The sequence below is a fragment of the Chiroxiphia lanceolata genome, chromosome 7, assembly GCF_009829145.1.
Source record: "Chiroxiphia lanceolata isolate bChiLan1 chromosome 7, bChiLan1.pri, whole genome shotgun sequence".
Lineage (NCBI taxonomy): Eukaryota > Metazoa > Chordata > Aves > Passeriformes > Pipridae > Chiroxiphia > Chiroxiphia lanceolata.
The window spans coordinates 30,232,590-30,251,718 of record NC_045643.1 but is presented as its reverse complement, the minus strand read 5'-3'; the positions used below and the strand labels follow the sequence as shown (position 1 = coordinate 30,251,718).

At 48.8% G+C, this 19,129-nt stretch overlaps 1 protein-coding gene across 1 annotated transcript in view; it reads right to left on the bottom strand.

Moving 5' to 3' along the window:
• The window catches only part of LOC116789350 (TGF-beta receptor type-2-like), a 31,413-nt gene continuing 12,284 nt past the window's right edge, over nt 1–19,129 (bottom strand). Inside the window, exons 2-7 of the mRNA XM_032693094.1 lie at nt 12,296–12,446; nt 9,736–9,938; nt 5,900–6,708; nt 5,645–5,786; nt 4,358–4,485; nt 1–519 (exon numbers count right to left, since the gene is read on the bottom strand). Of these exons, the coding sequence (XP_032548985.1) occupies nt 307–519; nt 4,358–4,485; nt 5,645–5,786; nt 5,900–6,708; nt 9,736–9,938; nt 12,296–12,446 (1,646 nt within the window). The 3' untranslated portion in view covers nt 1–306. The remainder of the gene's footprint in view (nt 520–4,357; nt 4,486–5,644; nt 5,787–5,899; nt 6,709–9,735; nt 9,939–12,295; nt 12,447–19,129) is intronic.

Genomic DNA, 19,129 nt, shown 5'->3' with positions numbered 1-19,129 from the left:
TTCAGGTGCTTATTAATAAAAGATTAAACATTATTATTTTAAAAAATAATAAAAAGAATGCTTTGGCATCATTATACATTTAAAGTAAGTACAAAATCAGTTCATATATAATGTTGCACTGTAACCAAAGTATTGATTCCACAGGTCACTGTATCTGTGGGAGGAAACAGATCTTATAAATAAGTTATGTACTAGATCTTAGTTCCATTTTGAAAAACACAGCGAGGTGATTCTTTTTCCCCTCATGGGCTAAATGCTTCTCCCTCATCCTCTTGTTCCTCGTTATGAGGGGTTTTGCCTGCTGTGTCACTGCATATTCGTGCTCCCATCGCTGTCCTGGTGCTCCCCACCTGGAGAAGCTGTTTTGCTGGCCTCGTTGTCCGTGTTGTTGTTGAGGATGTCGTCGCAGTCCATCTGTGCCATCAGGTTGAAGCGCTCGGCCACGCAGTGGGCAGTGAGCCGAGCCTCGGGGTCGTGGTCCCAGCACTCCGTGATGGTGTCGCACAGAAAGCGCATCCCCTGCGGGCAGAAGGGCTCAAATTAGGATCTGAAGGCAGGAAGAAGAGGAGCTGATCTAACAGTGTTTTATTGCGACTTCTGACAGCCTCCTGCATAAAGGCTGGTTTTGTCCAAGAGGAAACAGCCTTGGTAAGTTGTGGCAAGTGCTGGTGCTTCCACCATTACTGGCACTGTCTGTGTTAGAGCAGCAGCCTCAGCTCACCCAGGATCTGCTCCCAAGCACTTCCCAAGCTTTCTGGAAATCCTTGCTGGAAGTTGACTTGTGTTGGCTGTGGGACTTAAATAAGGGCTGGAAGGAAACAGGCCCTCCATCTCCTGTCTCAGCCTTGCCCATTCAGAGCATCCTAAAATCAGGAGGGACAAGGGAGGTGCAAATGGTGACCTGCAGGATGGTGGGTAAGCCCAGGCCTTTCGGTTCCAGCCCGTGCCCTGGCTGTTACACCTGGAGGGAGGGTATGGGTGGGGTGAGTTTGGAATTAAATTTCCTAAATCTGACTTCTTGTTTTAGTGGCATACTGAAAGGGTGCACCGTGCCAAATACTCATTGCGTTAGGCAGCTGAACCTTGTTCTCTCATCACAAAATAGTGTTTTGCTTGAGGTGTGGTTGGGTGCTTCCCAGTGTGCTGCAGAACACATGTAGTTCCTCTCAGTTACAATGCTTATGTCTCCCAGAAATATATTTTTTTTGGTCCAATTGTGTAGCGTTCTGAAAAGAGTCAATATTTTGGGCTTAGAAACAAAACAAATGGTAGTATTGAGCTGGTATTTTTCCCACTCTCAAGTTAGTAACACAGCTAGCACCAGAAGCTGTGTTGAACCTTCCTTTGCCCATGTAATTCCTATCATGTGCTATTGCTTTTGGCATCATTGTCAACTAAGGTTGGAACACAGTGGAAAAATCATTATTCTAAATAAAGCTTCATGTTTTTCAGTGGGTTTTGTGTATTTCTTAATTTGCAATTGAGAGACGACCCTGAAGTCATCATGTGGACCCAGACAGGAGGAAAATGCAAGTCCTAGAGATGTGTAGGATCAGTGTCATCTGTCCTTCTGGACCTTTCTACTGAGGTCTATTGTACTCAATCTTCCATAATGGACACAGATTGGAGAGAACGGGATTGTACAGTAAAACTGACAGATGGTGTGTTTCAGTACCTCTGACGTCACTCGTTTATTAGCTTAGTTGAAAGGATTTGAGGATAATTGATTACATGCAAAAATGAGCTAGCTTAGGCGAAGCTTTTAAAGTAAGCCTGTTCTCAAACAGAGCATTTGCACTGTCAAATGGTTTAGTCATTAGATTCTCTGTGGTTATTTTACCCTGAAATCAAGACAGTTATTTGTAGTTTGCCTTGTCAGTCATGATGATGCTCTTTTGAATGATACAACTGGAGCATCTTATTTCACTTACAAATGGACTTAGTTTGGCTTTTATATTTGATGTCTGTTTTTCCAAGATTCCAAAGGTTGCTGAGCTGTACAAGTGATTTTTGGTGGCAATATTGACTTAAGCTTCCATTGCTCCTTCCTGTCCTGCACCAGCCCTCCAGTTGTGGCCAGTACATCCGTCTCTTCAGCTGCTTCGTGAACCAGATCCAGGAATTCACCTGGCCTAAATAACTTTTTATTTTTTATTTTTTATTTTTTTTTTTTAATGTGTTGGGGTGTGAAACAGGGTAGAAGCATGGGCGTGAGACATTAGTGAGTTATCTGGGAAACTTTGGGATAAATCTCTTCAGCTGTCTTTGTTGTGCAGACTTGCAAACAGTTGCCCTGGAGCTGCTGCTGGGTGACTCAGCCCTGTCAGGGAAGTTAATGCTGACTCTTGCTAAAAATCCAACCATGGCCAGACACATAGGTCCTCGCTTGACTGAGAGCAATCCTGATGCTCTCAGGAGTACCATGGAAGTACCATCTGGAGCTCTGCAGCAAACTTATTTTCATTGTTAGGAACATCTGAGGGTGCTGCCCATTCAGGTGAGTGACTTGTCACAGTTTCTTGGTGTCACCCAGTGCCTTCTCCCACAGGAAGCCAGCGCTGACCCCAGGAGTGGCACAAGCCGGTGGCTTTCTGCAGCTTCCCAGCAGATGGTGCTGCCCAGTTCCTCATCCTGCGGAGAACGGCTGCAAAATGCCCAGAAAATGCTGTAAAGCCAGGCTTGAAAGGAGATGTTTATTAGATTAGCCAAGATTAGTCAGGGGCAAGCTTTCAGGAACACAACATAGCTTTTCTGTTCCTCTTCCCCAGTGACCATCAGCTGGTCTAATAAAAGTTCCCTCCTTAAAAGCCTTGCTCTGTTTGTGTGCTGAACCAACCCAACTACAGCAATGTTGTTTCTGGGAGGTGACTGCAGTCAGCCTCCCCTCAGCCCAGGGAACAGCACAGTTATGGTCAGGCTCTATCAGAGTGTGATTTTTCACAACCCAAGCCTCTGTATATTTTTTCTGTGGTTTCAAAGTTTATCAGAGACCCTGGGAGGTGAATGTCTGAGATGAATACTCAAAGGCTTCAAATATGTGGCAGTGCTGATTTGAAGTTCCTGTATTTGCCTTCATTGGAAAAGAGGCTGAGTGAACTTCTAACATGGACTGGCTGGCTGATAAACTCCCTGGGGGTGCAGCAGAAACCACGGATTCATTTGATGCTGTTTGCAGCTTTGGTCAGTCAGGTCAGTTGTGAGTCTTTGGACAAACATGGTTTTGAGAGGAGACACTGTAGGGAACACGTGGCTGCCTGAGGTCAAGAAACTGTACCTTTCCCTTTGAAAAGTCTGCCTCTGAGTGCCACCCGGGCAGAGGGAAGGCAGTGGCAGTGTCTTTTATGGGTGGACATTGCAAAATGATGCACTGAACACTGCAAGGCTCTGAAAGCCAGCAGGCTTGATGTTTCAGCTTGTTTGTCAGGTGAATGGGATTGTTGATCAGCAGATGGTGTTTTTCACAAGATGTTAAAGTCATGGGCCACTGTGCCTGTTACCCCTTGTGTCCTTGGTGCATGGAAGAAGGCACTGGCCCTGGGACAGAGGATCCTGTCACGGCCAGTGGGGAACTGTGTTCCTGTAGCTGTTTGGTCTGGGTGTACTTGTGGATGGTTTTAACAGAGCACATCTCATCACTGCTGAAGTGCTGGTGTTCTAGAGCACTGGGTTATGCTTTCTGTGCTGACACACTTTGCTTTCAGACCCTCTGAAGGCTGGTCAAAGACTTCCCTTGGCAAAACCTGAGCCTAGCAGGGTCCCTGCTCTCAGCTTAATGTGTGTTCCCTGGGTGTTTCACATGTAGGAGATGCTTCCTGGTTTGCTTTCCTTGTAGAAATGGAAATCTTTCTCTCATGTTAGAGGTGATTTTGAGCTTGAAACCTCCACAACCAAGCAGACAGAAGGCTGGATGCACTTCCTTTCCCCCCTGTACCTGCTGTGAATGGCTGTGTGCCAGGGACTGCATGTTTCTTGAGCTAGAGCCTTCTGGATAAGGTGTTTAGGGGAGAAGTGGGGTGGACTCAGATGAATTACTGTTTTGTGAGAAGAGCCTGCACTGAAGTGCTCCATTTTGCTGTTATCCTCAAGGTAACTGGAACCCATCTCCTGGCATTCAAAATGCTTCCTAATCATGGCTTTTGATCAATAGATTTTGCTGTACCTCTGGCTGGTGGCTTTTATACACCAGGGAAATGAGTCTAATGGGGTTTGTGTGGGCCCAGCCAGCCACAATGGAGCTGAAAGTAGAGCCGAGGAGTTCTGCCCACTTTTCCTTTGATTATAACTTTAATAATTTTTCAGGCTGGTTTGGTCAAGTGGGACAACAGGGGTTGCTCTTTTCTTGTTGCTTCCAGCTTACCTGGTGTACCAGCCAGCTGCTCGGGATCTCGGGTCGGCCTCTGCCATGCAGCACAATGTCCCTCATGGTGTCCACACAGGGCTGTTCCTGGACTTTCGACCCAAAAGGCAGCTCATAATTCTTTACCTCTGCAAGGAAGCAAAAGCAGCATTACAGGATGTTTTTAGTGCATTCCTTGCTTTGTTTTGGTATGGTCCACCAGATAAGAATACACTTGTTTTTTGCAATCTGCAAAAATAAACAGCTCTGGAAAAAAATTGAGAATTTGAACACAGAAACATAGTGCTGGGTTTTCACATAAAGGTTGTTTTCAGAGACCTCACCGAGGAACCATCTGACCACCCCCCTGAACCCAAGAGATGCACTACAAAGGACCTGGTTTGTCTTTGGGTGAGACATATTTTGAGCAGGTAGAAAGTGTTGTGCTGGTGAAAGATGGGAGGGGTGACTATGATACCAGCATTTAGATTCCTGCTGCAGGCATGGATTGGCTTAGAGGAGAAATGGTCCTTCCAGAAGAGCAACCCTGTGTTGTAGGAGGCCAAGGAGAAACTGCCTGTTGCAGAGGTGAGAGGCCACGCTGGTTTCTGCCAGCTCCTGCCTGGATATGAATGCAGGTGAGAGAAGAGTGAGGAGGAATGGCTGGGATGCTGGCTTGGGAACAAAGGATGCACAGGTCTGAGCATCTGAGCCAGGCAAGGGCCCCCCAGGCCTGGGGTGTGCAGGACAGCTGGGGCAGCTTTCTTGCCAAGGATTGGTGGGTTTGTACTGCAAGTACGTGGGATACGGAAGGAAGGGAAAGAGTGGAGCAGGGAGGGGCCAACACCAGGGCAGTTAATGAACTGTTTTGCTACACTCAATTTCAGGTGTCAGGATGCAGCTCTGGCAAGTGCCTGAGTCTAGGGTTTGTGGGTCCCCATTGCAACTTAAACTTTATAGTGTTATCTGAAGAAAAAAATGGTTGAGGAGAGGGAGGCACCTTTGGCTCTTCCTGCTTGGTTTGGTTTGCATCACTGGCACAGGCTTGGGTGCGACACAGTGGCTGGGTGGCTTTGAGCAGGGCCTGGAGCAGGTGACTCCTGGGAACCCATCCTGCTCCTTGATCACTGAGCCACTCCCTTGAGCCACAGCACACAGAGCAGGCAGCCAGGTGGCAGGGATCTGCCACCAGCACTCGGCACCCCTGCAGGGACCTGAGCCACACCAAATCAGGTCCTGTGCCATCAGTGGGGATGTGGGAGTAAGGGAGCAAAAAGGCACATGGCAACCACAGTGCAATGCTCCTACCTCCTACCACTTCACATCTGGAGGCCATTTCCCACAAAACAAGGGCCATAGAGTAGACATCCATCTGCTTGAAAGACTCCAGGTCTTCCAGGTTCACCCTGGACTCCAGGACCTCTGGGGCCATGTACCTGGCAGTGCCTACCTGCCCACAAAGAAGAGAGAGACATTAGCAGGGTGGGCAAGGACCGTGGCCACATGACAACCAGGGGTGGCTTGCAAAGGGTCCTCCAGAGAGGGTTGGTGGGCCATACTTGCCTGCCCGCTGTTGGCAAAGTCGTCCACTGTGAGGGAAGGGTCGAGGCGTATGGCGATGCCGAAGTCGCAGAGCACACACTCCTGCTCGTTCTTCACCAGGACGTTTGTGCTCTTAATGTCCCGGTGGGCGATGGGGATCTTTGGCCGGCCGCAGGCAGTGTAGTCGCTGTGAAGGTGGGCCACCCCGCTCACCAGGGAGCCCGCCATCTTCTGCAGGTCCATCCAGCTCAGGACGTGGCGAGACAGGTAGTCCTTGAGGTTGCCCCGGCTGTGGTAGGCGGTGATGAGCCAGTACTCCCGGCGGGGCCCTGTGCCCCGGTCCTCAGCAGTGAGGAACTGCAGGACGCTGTCGTGCTTGAGGCTGGTGTCGGTGAAGATCTGGCTCTCGTTCTTCCAGGAGGAGTACTCCTCGCAGGGGAAGATCTTCACGGCCACCGTCTCGTACTGCCCCGAGCGGCTGTGGCTCAGCTTGGCCCTCCACACCTCCGCGAACTGCCCTTTGCCCACCATCTCGTCCAGCTCGATGGGGAGCAGCTCTGTGGGGCGGCTGCTGGTGCAGCTGGGGCTGGCGCCGGCCGGGCTCTCATCCATCAGCACGGACAACTTCTCCTCCCGCTCCGTCGCCCTCCCTGGCTCCGGCAGCGCCGGGGGCTGTCCCGGTTTCCCACCCCACGCCTTGGCTCTCTTGCGCCGCTTCTGCGTGCGGCAGAGGTAAAATATCACCGTGATCATCACCGCCACCAGCAGCGGGGGCAGGAGGCTGATGGCAGCCACCGGGATCACCTCTTTGCTCTGCAGCATGGAGTAGCCTGGGGGGAGGAAAGCAAAGGCGAGGTGCTGCTGCTGCCGCGGGTCTGCAACAGCTCGTTTTCATCACGCAGAGGAGGAAAATATGCGAAGCTGTTAATGAAGCGCAGCCCTTTGCGGGGCCGCACAAACCCATCTCAGCACAGAACCCAGATGTAGGCAGTTAGTGAGGGGAATGCTTAGTTTTGGTCTCAAATTTAGCTCAATTTATCAACAGAGGGTCTGGGATGCAGGCCAGCATCGCTTGGGTTGGGCAGTGCAGCATGTGAGATCCTGCTGCTGCCACCTAAGTGGCTCCGCTGCCTTTTGGGGGTCCCAGGCACCACTTGCACTCAGGGCAGGGGGAGCTGGGGTGGAAATAACAGTGATAAATGCAAGGCAAGCCTCGAACAGCAAATCTCTGAGGGGGTTTGGGGCTGGAGCTTTGCTGGACCTCTGTGACATACAGAGAGCCAGAAGGGATGCTGGCAGTGGGCAGGACCACCCAGCCCAGGACAGCACTGTGATGCTTTGCATGATAATTAGAGTAAAGGAGCATCTCTTCAATGCTGTCTGCCAGTGTTGGCATCTCCTTCCTCACTCTGTCACAACCCTAACCCCATCATCTGCCAGGGCATGGCTGCTTTTGTTTTATTTCTTTTAAAACCCTTTCATGGGGTGCTGGGGGGTGACATGCACACAAAGCCATAACCCTCACACAACATATAATTGTCTGATCCTTTGATGTTCACAATTCCTGGAATAAGCATGCTGACTTCAGTAGAGATATTCAAGTAAAATCTTACTCAGAGGTTTTTCTGCCAAGTATAATAACCCAGGGGAAGAGGGATAAGAATCATTCCATAAGCAAAACTCTCGCTGCTTGACCTCAGTGTGTGCAGATCATAATTCAGGTTCTGGAAAAACAGAGCGTTTAGCTATTTTCCTTGGCAAATTTCAAAAAATTGTGCTGCAGCTAATTTCTGCAAGGCTGTGAAAGCGTTTCTAAAATAGGCATCAGGTTTAAACCACAAGATCAACCTAAACTGATATAAATCAATAACTAACTCGGGAATATGTTTATTTTGGAAAGCGTTAGGCCTGGATATCACCTACTGCTTTAATGGATTTACCCGATGCTTCAGATCCCATCTTTGAAACTCTGAAGAAAGAGTTTAAGGGAGCTGCATGCACGAGTCCTGAAAAGGGGACGTTAACACAACTTCAGGAAATTCCTTCATGAGGATGCCCCATCCTGATGGAAGTCTTTTGATACACAGGGGTTGCAGCAAGGCTTAGACCTTTTCTACAGTGAGCAAATGTAGCTGCTCCGGCAATAACCACAGGTCTGTAAACTCACACCTTGTTGAGCATCTCTCCCAGGGGCTTTTCATCTCTGCTGAGGGGAGGTGGAGCTCCAGGGCCAGACTCAGCTGGAGCAGAGGTGGAAAGGATTTTGCATGCTCCACCCTGCCCAGCACCTCCCCAGGGTGTCCGCTGGGCTCCTGCATGTGCAGCTTTAGAAAATGGTGCCTCTGTGTATTCATTAGGGTGGTCTCTGAGGCCTGATGGAGTCCCCTGCAGCCTCAGTGTGAGGGCAATGCCACCCAGCAGCCCAGGCCCGAAAGCAGGGCTTAAGGAATCGAGAAACAGGAAAAAACCTGCCTGCTTCAGCCGCCCAAAAAGTGCTTGTCTCTATTAGATATTTCTCTGCTCAGGTGTTGTCTATACCATTGAATATGATCAGAAGTTAATATTTAAAATGCAAATGATTCCTTAATGCAGAAGAAAAGGATGTAAAGAATGGGATCTGTGAGGCTGGGGCTTGCCAAGCTGGCCCCATGACCCAAATCAAAGAGGAGAGAATTGTTTAAGACCTGCACTGCTCCCTCTATGACTTTCAGCACTTTTCCATGCTGACTGGCAGGAGAAGGCTGGTTATGGAGCCTTTGCTGGGGGTGGCATTTCCAATGAGCCAGTTGTCATTTTTGTGTGAAATTACATATCCCAGCTTTGGGATTTGACTATCTCTCCCTAGAAGTGTGTGTACCTGTTATGTTTGGCTGGGGAAGCAGCAAAGAACTGCCAAATTTAGCATCATTTGCCTCCATTGAATGTGGCTTGGTTGTTCAGAGAATTTGCATTTTATGTGATGTTTTTCTTTTTTCCTTGTGTTGCAGGAAAGCTATGCTGCTGGCTTGCAGGTTCTACTGAGGCTCATTTTCAGCATGTCCTTGTTCTGTGATAATGGAAAATTGGAGGAGTTTCACTTTGCTTTTGTTACAGGTCAGATTCTTGATGGACACTTGGATAAACCTGGTTCATTTGGACTTAGGGAGGTTTGGACAAGCCCCCAAAGGCTCAGGTTCTGTTGGAAGCGTTTCCAAAGTATATGACCCTCCTGAGGTACAGAAATGGGCTGCCTCTTAGTTTTCCCTCCTGTGGATTTACAGCTCCTGTTGAATCTCCAGCCATCTGCAGAAGCATCCACAGGCGTGCCAAGCCACACTAACATGTGTATGCAGCTCCAGCTGTCTCTGCCCAAGAGAAACTTCACTGCAGGGATCCCCAGGAGAACAGCAGGGGAGGCACCACCATGTGCCAAGCCCTGTGCCCCGGCACCTCCACCTTTTGGGGTTGCAGCCATGGTGGATGCCAGCAGTTCCCGTGGGTGTGTTCTGGGGCAAGATTTGCTCCAACATGATTTATTTAAAGCTTTCAGAGCACTGACTCACACTGGGTTACATCAGCCCTTGGGTTCCCCAGTTGATTCACCCTGTGCTGAAGGGCACAGCCCACCGAGAGATACAGTGGATTTTCCATCACCTAATGTTTCCAGACAAAGGCTGGAGGTATTGCATGGAAGGATGCTTCAGCTACAGGCAAAAAGCTAGGCTCAGTAACGGGGTACAGATTTTATACAGGGAGCTCAAAGGTGCTGAAAGAGCCCCTTCTGCCATTGCATCTCCCACTCTGCTGGAAATACAAGTGATTTGTCATTGGCACTGGGTGCTGCTCTCCCCGTAAATATCATGAACGAAAGCACTCACCGTTGGTGTGGTTTTCAAAGATGAGTTTGTCGTTGCACTCCTGCTCATCCACGCAGCCGCAGATGTACATGACCCCGTCCTCGCTGGGCTGGGGGGCCATGATGCAGCGAGAGGTGTTGTAGTTGGGGACCATGAGGTTCTCGATGGGGCGGTGGGGGTTGTGGCAGAGTGTGCTGATCCTGATGCTCTCATTGTCCTGTCTCCTGCGTGTTACAAATGAACCGACACAGCATTAGTCTGGCAGCTCAGCCTTTGTGTCACCTGCCTGTCACCTTAAACCTGGTTCTGAGACCATTTGTTTTAAGCTGCACAGGGAATGACTTGTTTGCTGCAGCTCTGGTGTAATTCTAATTACACATGCTTTTGGAGGGCTTGTGCTAAAGCCCTTTGTCTCTTTGCTGAAAAGAGAAACGTTTGGCACACACCAACAGTAGGATGAGAGCCAGAGACTCTGATTGTTTCCAGTAGATAATTCACCAGTTCATAATTGCATCTTGGATCAGGTAGGGCCAATGCTGAGGATGAGTGCCCTGTGCATTTTTTGGGGCAAAACTCCCCTTTTACTAACACCAGCTGCTAGACCAGCAGGTTTTGGGGCTGTATGGTCCTAAGGAAACTCACCAAAATGACGGTCCCGCAGGACCATCATACATGACTTTGTATGTCACCTCTGCCACAATACAAGTCACAACACCTGTGCCTCAGCAGAGGCTGGGGGTCTCTGCTGCCCGAATTTCCCCTGTGCAGTGGAGAGGTGTGGGCTGGTGTTAGTAAAAGGGGAATTGTGCCACAGATAACACACAGGACATCCTCTTGCACTGGAGCCTTCCCCAGAGGAGGCAGAGTAACCCAGCACTTTTCATGTTTCCAAGGCAGTGATGGGGAATGACTGGCCCTGCATGGGCTATGGGTGGCTGGAGAGCAGTGCGGCTACTCTTGGGGGAGTTCAAAGGAAATTACAACCATTAATTACTTTTTCAGGGACAGCTTCTGCTTTCTGACTTGCCCATGCAAAGTGAGAGGGTGAAGGTATGGAGAGGTTTCACAATGTCTCTGATGTCAGCTGGGAAGTCACAAATAAAAGCCAGGGAAAGAACCTAAATTTGTCACTCTCTCCCTGATGAAGTCTGCTGATTTCAGTGCTCCCCATGTTTTCCTGGAGCTACCAGGTAATTTGACAGAGGAACTTCCAGCTGAAGAGCCCTAGGAGGGTGTAATCCCTTCTCTATGGACTGCCAAGTTTGGGCACCTGGAGGATGTGAGCACATTGCTCAAAAGCATGGAGGCAAAGCTGCTGCTGTGACTGCAATCCCTACACAGGACAAGTTCAGATGATCCATATATGCCTCTGCAAGTGAGCAAGGAGCAGCAAGGCTGGCTTGGAGGTGAGTCCTGTCTGCAGGGATCTTATTCTATGGGTGGACCTTAGAAAGGGATGGGAGACACTGGGAGGGGTAGGCAGGATATTTGTGACTCTGTAGCTGCCTCACTCCATCTGATATATGATGCAGGGTGCAGTTCCATCCCATGCAGTGGGGCTGCTTTCCTGGTGTGGGGATTCATGCTGCTTTTTCCTGTGGGCTGTCAATGGGAAAACCCATGGAGATGTTGGATTGCCTACCCAGGGTTTAAGGTGGCTGCTCCATGTGTGTAGGGGAATTTGAGGCAGGGGGTGGATTTTGTTGTTTGTTTGTTTGGGTTTCTTGTTGTGTTTTGCTTTTTTAAAAGTCCATAATGCAACAATTATCTTGAGGCAAACTCCTACTGAAAGCTGGCGTTCAGCATTCACGCTAATTAGCAGGTTGAGATAAAGCCTAGCGATAAGTGCTTGGCTGGCTTTCACTTTGGCAGACAAATTAAAAGGGAAAGAAGAGGAAAATCACTCTGGGCAGACCCAAAATGGGTGTTTTTTTAGTTTTGCTCATGAGGACCAAAAAGCTGAGAGAGGCACTCTTCCGGGCCAAACCATGCAGTGCGTGCTCGGCCTGAAATGCAAGATTGCATTTCCTTTCCAGGCACCTCCCGCAGGAGCAGAAAAGGGTTTTTCCAGGGGATAGGAAGGAGGTGGGTTAAACCCAGTGTGTTAAACCCCAGTTTGGTGTCAGCTCAGATATCCATGTGCTGGATGGGGACAGACCTCAGCTGCACCCCTGCGTGTGAACCAAGGTTTTACCAGCCTGATGCAGGAGGACATCATAGATTTGGAGGTCAGAGTTGCTGGTTTGCCCTTGGGTTCAGCTCATAAAGCTAAATTCAGAGGTTTACGGGGCTTTAGAGATCCCACAGCAAACTTGCCACTCTTTGTGTCGGGTACTTAAATGCTTAATTTATTTAGAAAATAAACTGGTACTAATTATAGGGCAGACCAAATAGTTTTTTTACAGCGAATTGTAATTTTAATTATAGTGGAGTCAAAGAAAGAGGAAGAGAAAGTCCTGAATTAGTTCAGTGGGCAATAATCCAAGCACAGGGGCACATGCATGTGCATTTCCATGAGTTCCCACCCAGCGAACCCCTTCTTCCCCCACATCTCCCCTTGACAATGGGCATTTCCTCTCACCATATGGCCACGCAGATCTCGTAGGGGTCCTCACAGTAGGAGTTGAGGTTGCAGTTGCTGTAGCACACCTTCTCCTCACAGGCAGGAGACGTGGAGTCGCACCACTTGCACAGGTTGGTCTTCAGGCTGCGGCGAGCGCTGGCACTGCAGGCTGCAGGGGCAGAGAGGGGGCAGAGGGTGAGCGGGGCCGTGCTGGCCCAGAGTGGGGCACTTTCAGTAATTCACACAAACAGTGGAGAAGGAATCTGAACTGACCCTATTTCTCTGTGCACTTTTTTTAAGCTTTGATTTTAGAATCATAGAATAGAATCAACTGGGTTGGAAAAGACCTCCAAGATCATCAAGTTCAATCCTTGACCCAGCATCGCTGTGGTTACTAGACCATGGCCCTAAGTGCCACATTCAGTCTCATCTTAAAAACCTCCAGGGACAGTGAATCCCCCACCTCCCTGGGCAGCCCATTCCAATGTCTGATTACTCTCTCCATGAAAAATGTCTTCCTAATATCCAATCTATTTTGGTTGGAGCAATTTTGCTCCACTCCTCAGTCAAATATGCTCTGTATTACGCCAAAGCCTAGAGGAGATGGGGGGATGCTGTTGGTGCAGAGGCAGGTCCCACTGAACAGGAGCTTTGCAGAGCCTGGGAAGCCGCAGAGAAGCCGCATTTTCCCTCCGTGTTTCCTGTACCCTTTATCATCAAGGGGAAATTTACTTCTTCCTCTACAACCTAGGCTCAGATTGGCATTTCCCCTCATCCTGAGCACATGCGGTGTTCAAAAAGGGACATCCCCGTCTCTCTGCACGCCTGAAGACTTCATTTATTCTCCTCCCAGCAGGAGGAGAGGTGCTGGGGAGGGAGGCATGGCCAGTCTGGAATAGCTCCCTTCTCTCCTGCTGTCTCCTTGTCCTCCCTCTGCCTGTTCAATGAGCCCAAGCTGGGAAGTGTGTTTGCCACCTGGGAAGCGTGTTTGCCACCCTGAGCATCTGTGTTTTTGCAAGAAATGATGGGCTGAGACTTTCCAAGCTCTGGGGCAACAGGAGCTGCTCCTTCCAGGGCTCCATTGCCCGCTCTGCCCTATCCCAGCATCAGATGCTCTCCTGTCCCTAGAGCCACGGATCTGCTGCAGCAGTAGGAATAACTGCTGCCTGTGGGGAGCTGCTCTGCCTGTATCTCACAGGCATAACATTATCTCTATTTTTATAGAAAGGGCGCATGAACTATGCTTGGTTAAGGGATAAATCCCAGCTAAATTTAAACTTCCTGTTTTAAGGCTGCTAAATGTCTTAAAAAAAAAAAAAAGCCAAACAAGCCACTAAGTGGCTTATGTAGAAATGTATATTTATACTTTTTTACTTAAATATATACACTCCAAATTGTCCAGGTATGAACCTGAAATACAGCAGCTAATTTTTTGAAGGTTTGGGCCATCCATGCTTCTCTGGCTGCCATGTCTCCAGTGCACCTAGCACTGCTGGGTGCTCCCAGCCCCTATGGAAAAGCCAGTCATGGCTCACTGTGCTGCAACAGCCATCACAGGGTTTTCCATCACCAGCTGTTAGTATGAAGAAAAACCAAACTGAAAAATCCCTGACTGTGGCTTGCAAAGCCTCAGCCCTTGCAAGCAGGGCCCTGTTGATCCAGGAACACGCCCACGGGCACCCCCAGGTATGTGAGCAACCTGTAGGACCTCCTGTGTCCTTGGTGGTCACATCTGTCATCTGCCTGTGGTCCACGGCCAAGCCTAAGGACGCTCTTTAATACTGTCTCAATAGCAAAAAGGAGTTTTTAACAACTCTTCTCCCCAAATCCAGAGCACACAGCCTGCTCTGACAGCATCTCATGTGCCTGCTCTGCTTCCCTCAGTGGCCCAGACCCCCCTCCCTGTGACCCTCATAAAGAGCTGCTGGAAGGCTCCCATACAGAAATAAACCATTTACAAGCTCCTGTGGCCTCGTAGGTAGGGCCAAGGTTAATGGCAGAGGGGAAACCTGGCTGTAGCGGAAAAGCCTGTTACATCTAAAGGCTGGAAGGAGGAAATTTTGGGTTAAGTGACCCATGCCAGGCTTAAAGTGCAGCTCAGCAGTGTTCATGTTGTGCCAGGTGGTGGGGGAGCTGAGAGCAGAGTGGGTAAAGATGTTGCCCACAACCTCTTGTTCAGCATCCCCCTATCCAGGGGGCTTCTGTGACCCTGCTGAAGTGCCTTGTGATTTTGTGGGTGATCTCAATAGATCCAATGCCCTGCATCCATCCAAGGGTTAGCTACCAAAACCATGGCTTCAGCTGAGATTTGAAGCACTTGCAGCCAGCATGAACTGCCCTCAACTTCCCACTTCGCTCTGCCGGGGCAAAGTTTGCAGAGTCTCAGGCAAAACTCCTCCGGAGGATGAGAGTTTTGGGGGTGGGAGAGAAATCAAGCCCAAGCATTTGTGTGCAGCTCTCAACCTACAGTGGCAGCCACTATGCCCTACAAACTCCATTGGTGTTTCTACATGGGAACAAGGAATTGAAGGTAAATTGGTTTCCCCCTCCCAAACCCAAGTCCTATCACAGCCAGGTCTATGCTCTACTGGTGCCGCTGCCATAGTTCTTCTTTCAGCCCTTCAGCTCAACCCATCCATGCCACGGCTCGTGCTGTGCTTGCAGCAGGCTTGTGCAGGACTGTGGGCTCAGCACCATCACCCAGGGATAACTGGGGGCCCTGCAGAGGAGCAGCGAAAGGACAAATCCAGATTGTGGATGCTGCTGGTACAGGATGAGGTTTGTTATTTGTGTATTTATGCCTACCAGATACGTTATTTACTTATTTGTGTCAAGGGTTTACTCGAGATCTCAGAGCAAAACACCAATATTGTACTGCTGCGTCTGGTGGGGATCTTGACTTGGCAGTCGCCTGTGCTGTGCAATGAAGAAGCTAGGGCAGATGAAAGAGTTAAATATGGAAACAAGATCCAGAAATATAGTGGTAACCGGACAAAATTCTTTGGAGACAAATTGTTCTAAACTAGCTCAGGCTGTGATTCTGTTATCTGCTCTGCAAGAAAGGTCAGAGCAGGAATATCTCTTTTTTCTCGCCCCCCCTTCATTCTTCTCCTAGGAAGTTAAAAGAAGAGCACAAAGCCCACTACAAGCTTCTTCAGGACTTTGTGTCCTTGAACCATTAGCTCGTAGGTACAATTTAACTGCCACATCACTCATCTTGGCCCTGATTAGACCCAGATGAACACTTTCAATATTAATAGTCAGATGATTTAATAAAGCTGCACGAGCAGTAAAAGTAACAATACACTTCCATAAACGGATTCCAGATGTTGCCAAGGCAAATGCTAAACATCAAAATACAAACTTCAAGAAAAAAAAAGCTAAAAAAAAAAAAATCTGGATAAGCAAAACTTGGAACAAACTATAAACTAATTAAATGTGGGTTGAGTTTTCCAAAAATAAATTGAAGCCATAAGGATGTGATGTGAGCCAATAAATAGTACAGTTAGTCAAAGTTACTGTGGAACAACAGTTGGAAAGATGGTTTGAAGTCACCGATAGGTGGGCTCACAGCGAGCTTGGCTTACCATCAATAGGAAGGCTTGTTCTCCTGTGCATGACAGCAGGATCAAATCTTCTGGTATCTATAACTGGGACCCCAGAGAGGTTACTGAGAGCATATGAGATGATTTTCAGATCAAAAAATAAAGAAAAAATGACGCCAGAAGTCCCTATGTCTCTCTTGCAAGAGCAGTGGGGGTGATACCACCACCCAAGGACACCGGGATATTTTTTCATGCGTGTCGGGGAAGCCCTCCCACCTCTCATTGCTCACACTCTCTGCTTGGCCACCTGCAAAGCCCATCGAAGCACCACTGCTGTAATCAATAACCCATCCTCTTTCCCCATAAAAGAGTCATTGAAAACAGCTCTCCAAGGGAATTTCATGCCAGTCCCATACTGCAGCCACAGAAGTAGTCAGCCCCCAACAGATGAGCTCTTTGCTCATTTGCCAGGGGCTCAGCTGCTCTTACTGCAGCTGTAAGAATACAGCAGGGGGCTTTTGTAAGCTCCTCTCTACCAGTGCATTCCCAGAGAGCAGGTAGGTCATCCACTCTGGCTCCAGCTTTCTGCATGCTGCAGCCCCCATGGAGAGGAAATCACTAAGGAGCAAGCCTGGGGTGCATGGAGATGCACTCACAGTGCATTTGTTATAGCACAGGAGAAAGTGCTCTGTAGTCCAAGCAATGGCATGTGCAGGCAATGAACACTTTCAGTTCTCACGTATTCTCCCTGACATGCTTTTTCAGAACACCTAAACACCATGCAGGCTTAAGGAAAGGTGCTTGGCGTGAGATCCCCAGCTTTCCCCTTCCCAAGGTGGAAGGGGACTAAGGCCTCTGCCACCCAGGACCTCCATTATACAACTTTCAGATTATGCTCTGTCTTGCCATGATAATTACCCTTACATTGTTTGTATTTCTCAATGACAAAGAAAAATTGATAATTTTCAAGTCATAAATGCTCTATGTAGCCCCTCTTTTGTGTGTTTCTCCAAGTACCCCAGAATGGGGCTGACACTAACTCAGCAGTCACAGAGGGCTGCCCAGCTTGCTGTTACTGTGGTGGCTCCGGGAGCTCTCTGCATCATGTTTTCCGTGCAGGTCAGTTAACCTGTAATCCCCAGGCTTTGCACTTGGAGAAGACTAAGGCCACAGAGATTAGTTGAGGTGATCTGCAGCTTTCTCTAACCAGCAACACACGAAAATGCAGGACTGGGGAGCACTTCCACCTTGATCCTGCAGACATATTGCTCCTGGAAACATCTGAGTAGGTGTCCTGATGGAAATCCAGACTGCGCTGGGACCTGCTTTCCCACCTTGGTGAGCCTGGGATCAGTGGCTAGTCCTTTGTCTGCCGCCAAGTTTAGGATTAGGCTTTACCTTGGGCTTTCATCCACGGGTAATGACACAACTACGCAATAACAGAGCCTCTCATAAAATTATTATGAGAACAAACAAATTCCTTCCCTTTTATAAATGCAGTATTTTGTTTTTAATACTAAACCAACAGCAGAGCTGATGGGCTCTGCTCTCTCGCTGACCCATGTGAGAGCATCAGGTCCTTGGTGTTCTCCATCAGCATATTACTCTTGAGTTGCCTCCTCCACGAAGCAACACCCAGTGCCATGAATGGCCATCAGAGTAATGCCTATGTCCTTATTGGCAGGAGATCCAATACAGGGTCAGAAGCTCCCATTGCAGTTGCCCGGCATGACCTGTTTATCAGAGGTCCCATATTTCTTGCAGTCAGGTCCAGCTTGAGCTGTTGGAAAGTGCCTGGTCTTGTTGTGGCATCCTGCTGTGCTGCAGAATCTCCCCAGAACCAGACCTCAAAATGCTGTACTTTTATTTCGGAAGCAGCTTGGTTTCCTCCAGCATACTTCTGTTCTCCAGTGCTGAGGTCTGGTGCTACTTTCTGCTGCTGAACCAAAGACGTTTTTAGTATTGGGCTGTTCTTCTCCAGCCATGTGTTTTACTCTTTATCTTCATAGGAGAGATAGAGCAGACCAAATGGAGCTGAAAAAACTTATTATCCTATTTTCTGCCTTTGCAAGGCACAAGCCACTGGGTCTGCCAGGAAACCCAGCAGTACACGGGCTGCCTTCGGATAAGAGGACCAGGCTCTGCCCTCAGGTATGTGGTCCCACATCTCCCTGTATTATAAATACTGTACTTGGCAGAGTACAGTATGGAGCAAGGAATGAGCCAGAAATGTTTCCTGGTGAATAAAAGAGGACTGATTTTGATTGCATTAGACATCAGTGCTTCCCAGTGCCAGGAAGACATGCAGTATACATTTCTTGTTCGCTTGGACCTTCTTCAAACAGGCTGGTAACTGACTTATTCCACCACTTATTTTTCGTTTGTGAGAATATCCCTTTAAATTAAGTGTTTAGCAAATACTGCTTAGTCCCATTACAAAGTAAATTGGGTATGGATCGTACCAAGCAGGCTCCTCCAATCTCCTTCAGACGCTTAAATTACATCATGATCTAACTTCACCCCGGGGAGAGATGAGCTCTGCAGATTATTGTCCATACTTCTGCTTTGGTAATCTCTGACGTTTCTTGGGTCCCTTTCACAAGTTTTCTATGCGTCAGCACAATGACTCTGCTTTTGGGGTGTTAGGACATTTCATATAGACATATCCCAGGGTTGCACCTCAACAAAGCTGGCAGCATCCAGTTAAGTTGGAGTGCCAGGGGCCAGCGAGGTGATTCCTGGCACTTGGCAGGGAGAATTTGGTCAGAGCAGTTTCCCTTTGATTTCGGTCAGTTGATGTCTCCACCTGTGGGCAAAGACAGGGCTCCTCTGTCTGCCCATAGAGCCACTTATCTCCTCCATCCACTTGTCAGGATCTCAAGTTTCCTTCCCAGATTTCACTTTCTGATCCCCAAAGCTGCTCCTGCAGGGACAGCCCCTGCTCCATCCCTTAGGGCACTTGCCTGGATCCCGGGGCTCTAGGGGTGCTGAGCCCGGGTCCAGCTGATGTCCAGCTTGGGGGCTGTGCTGGGCTGGACACCTGCGGTGGGGAGGCTGCAGGGGCAATTATTTGCCATACCGTGCTCTCACTTGTGTTTAAAAACAACAGCAGCTCAACTGACTCATAGATCCTACGGCCTCTGAGTCATTTTTTATTTCTGGATTTCACTGCTCTGCCCTTTGCAATGAAGGGAGCTGCATGTGCGCGCGCACACACACATCAAGTTCACATTTGTTTTTCCCCTATAAAAACAAAACGATTTCCATACCATTAATGAAACAGAAATGATTCGACTTCGCGTAGCCT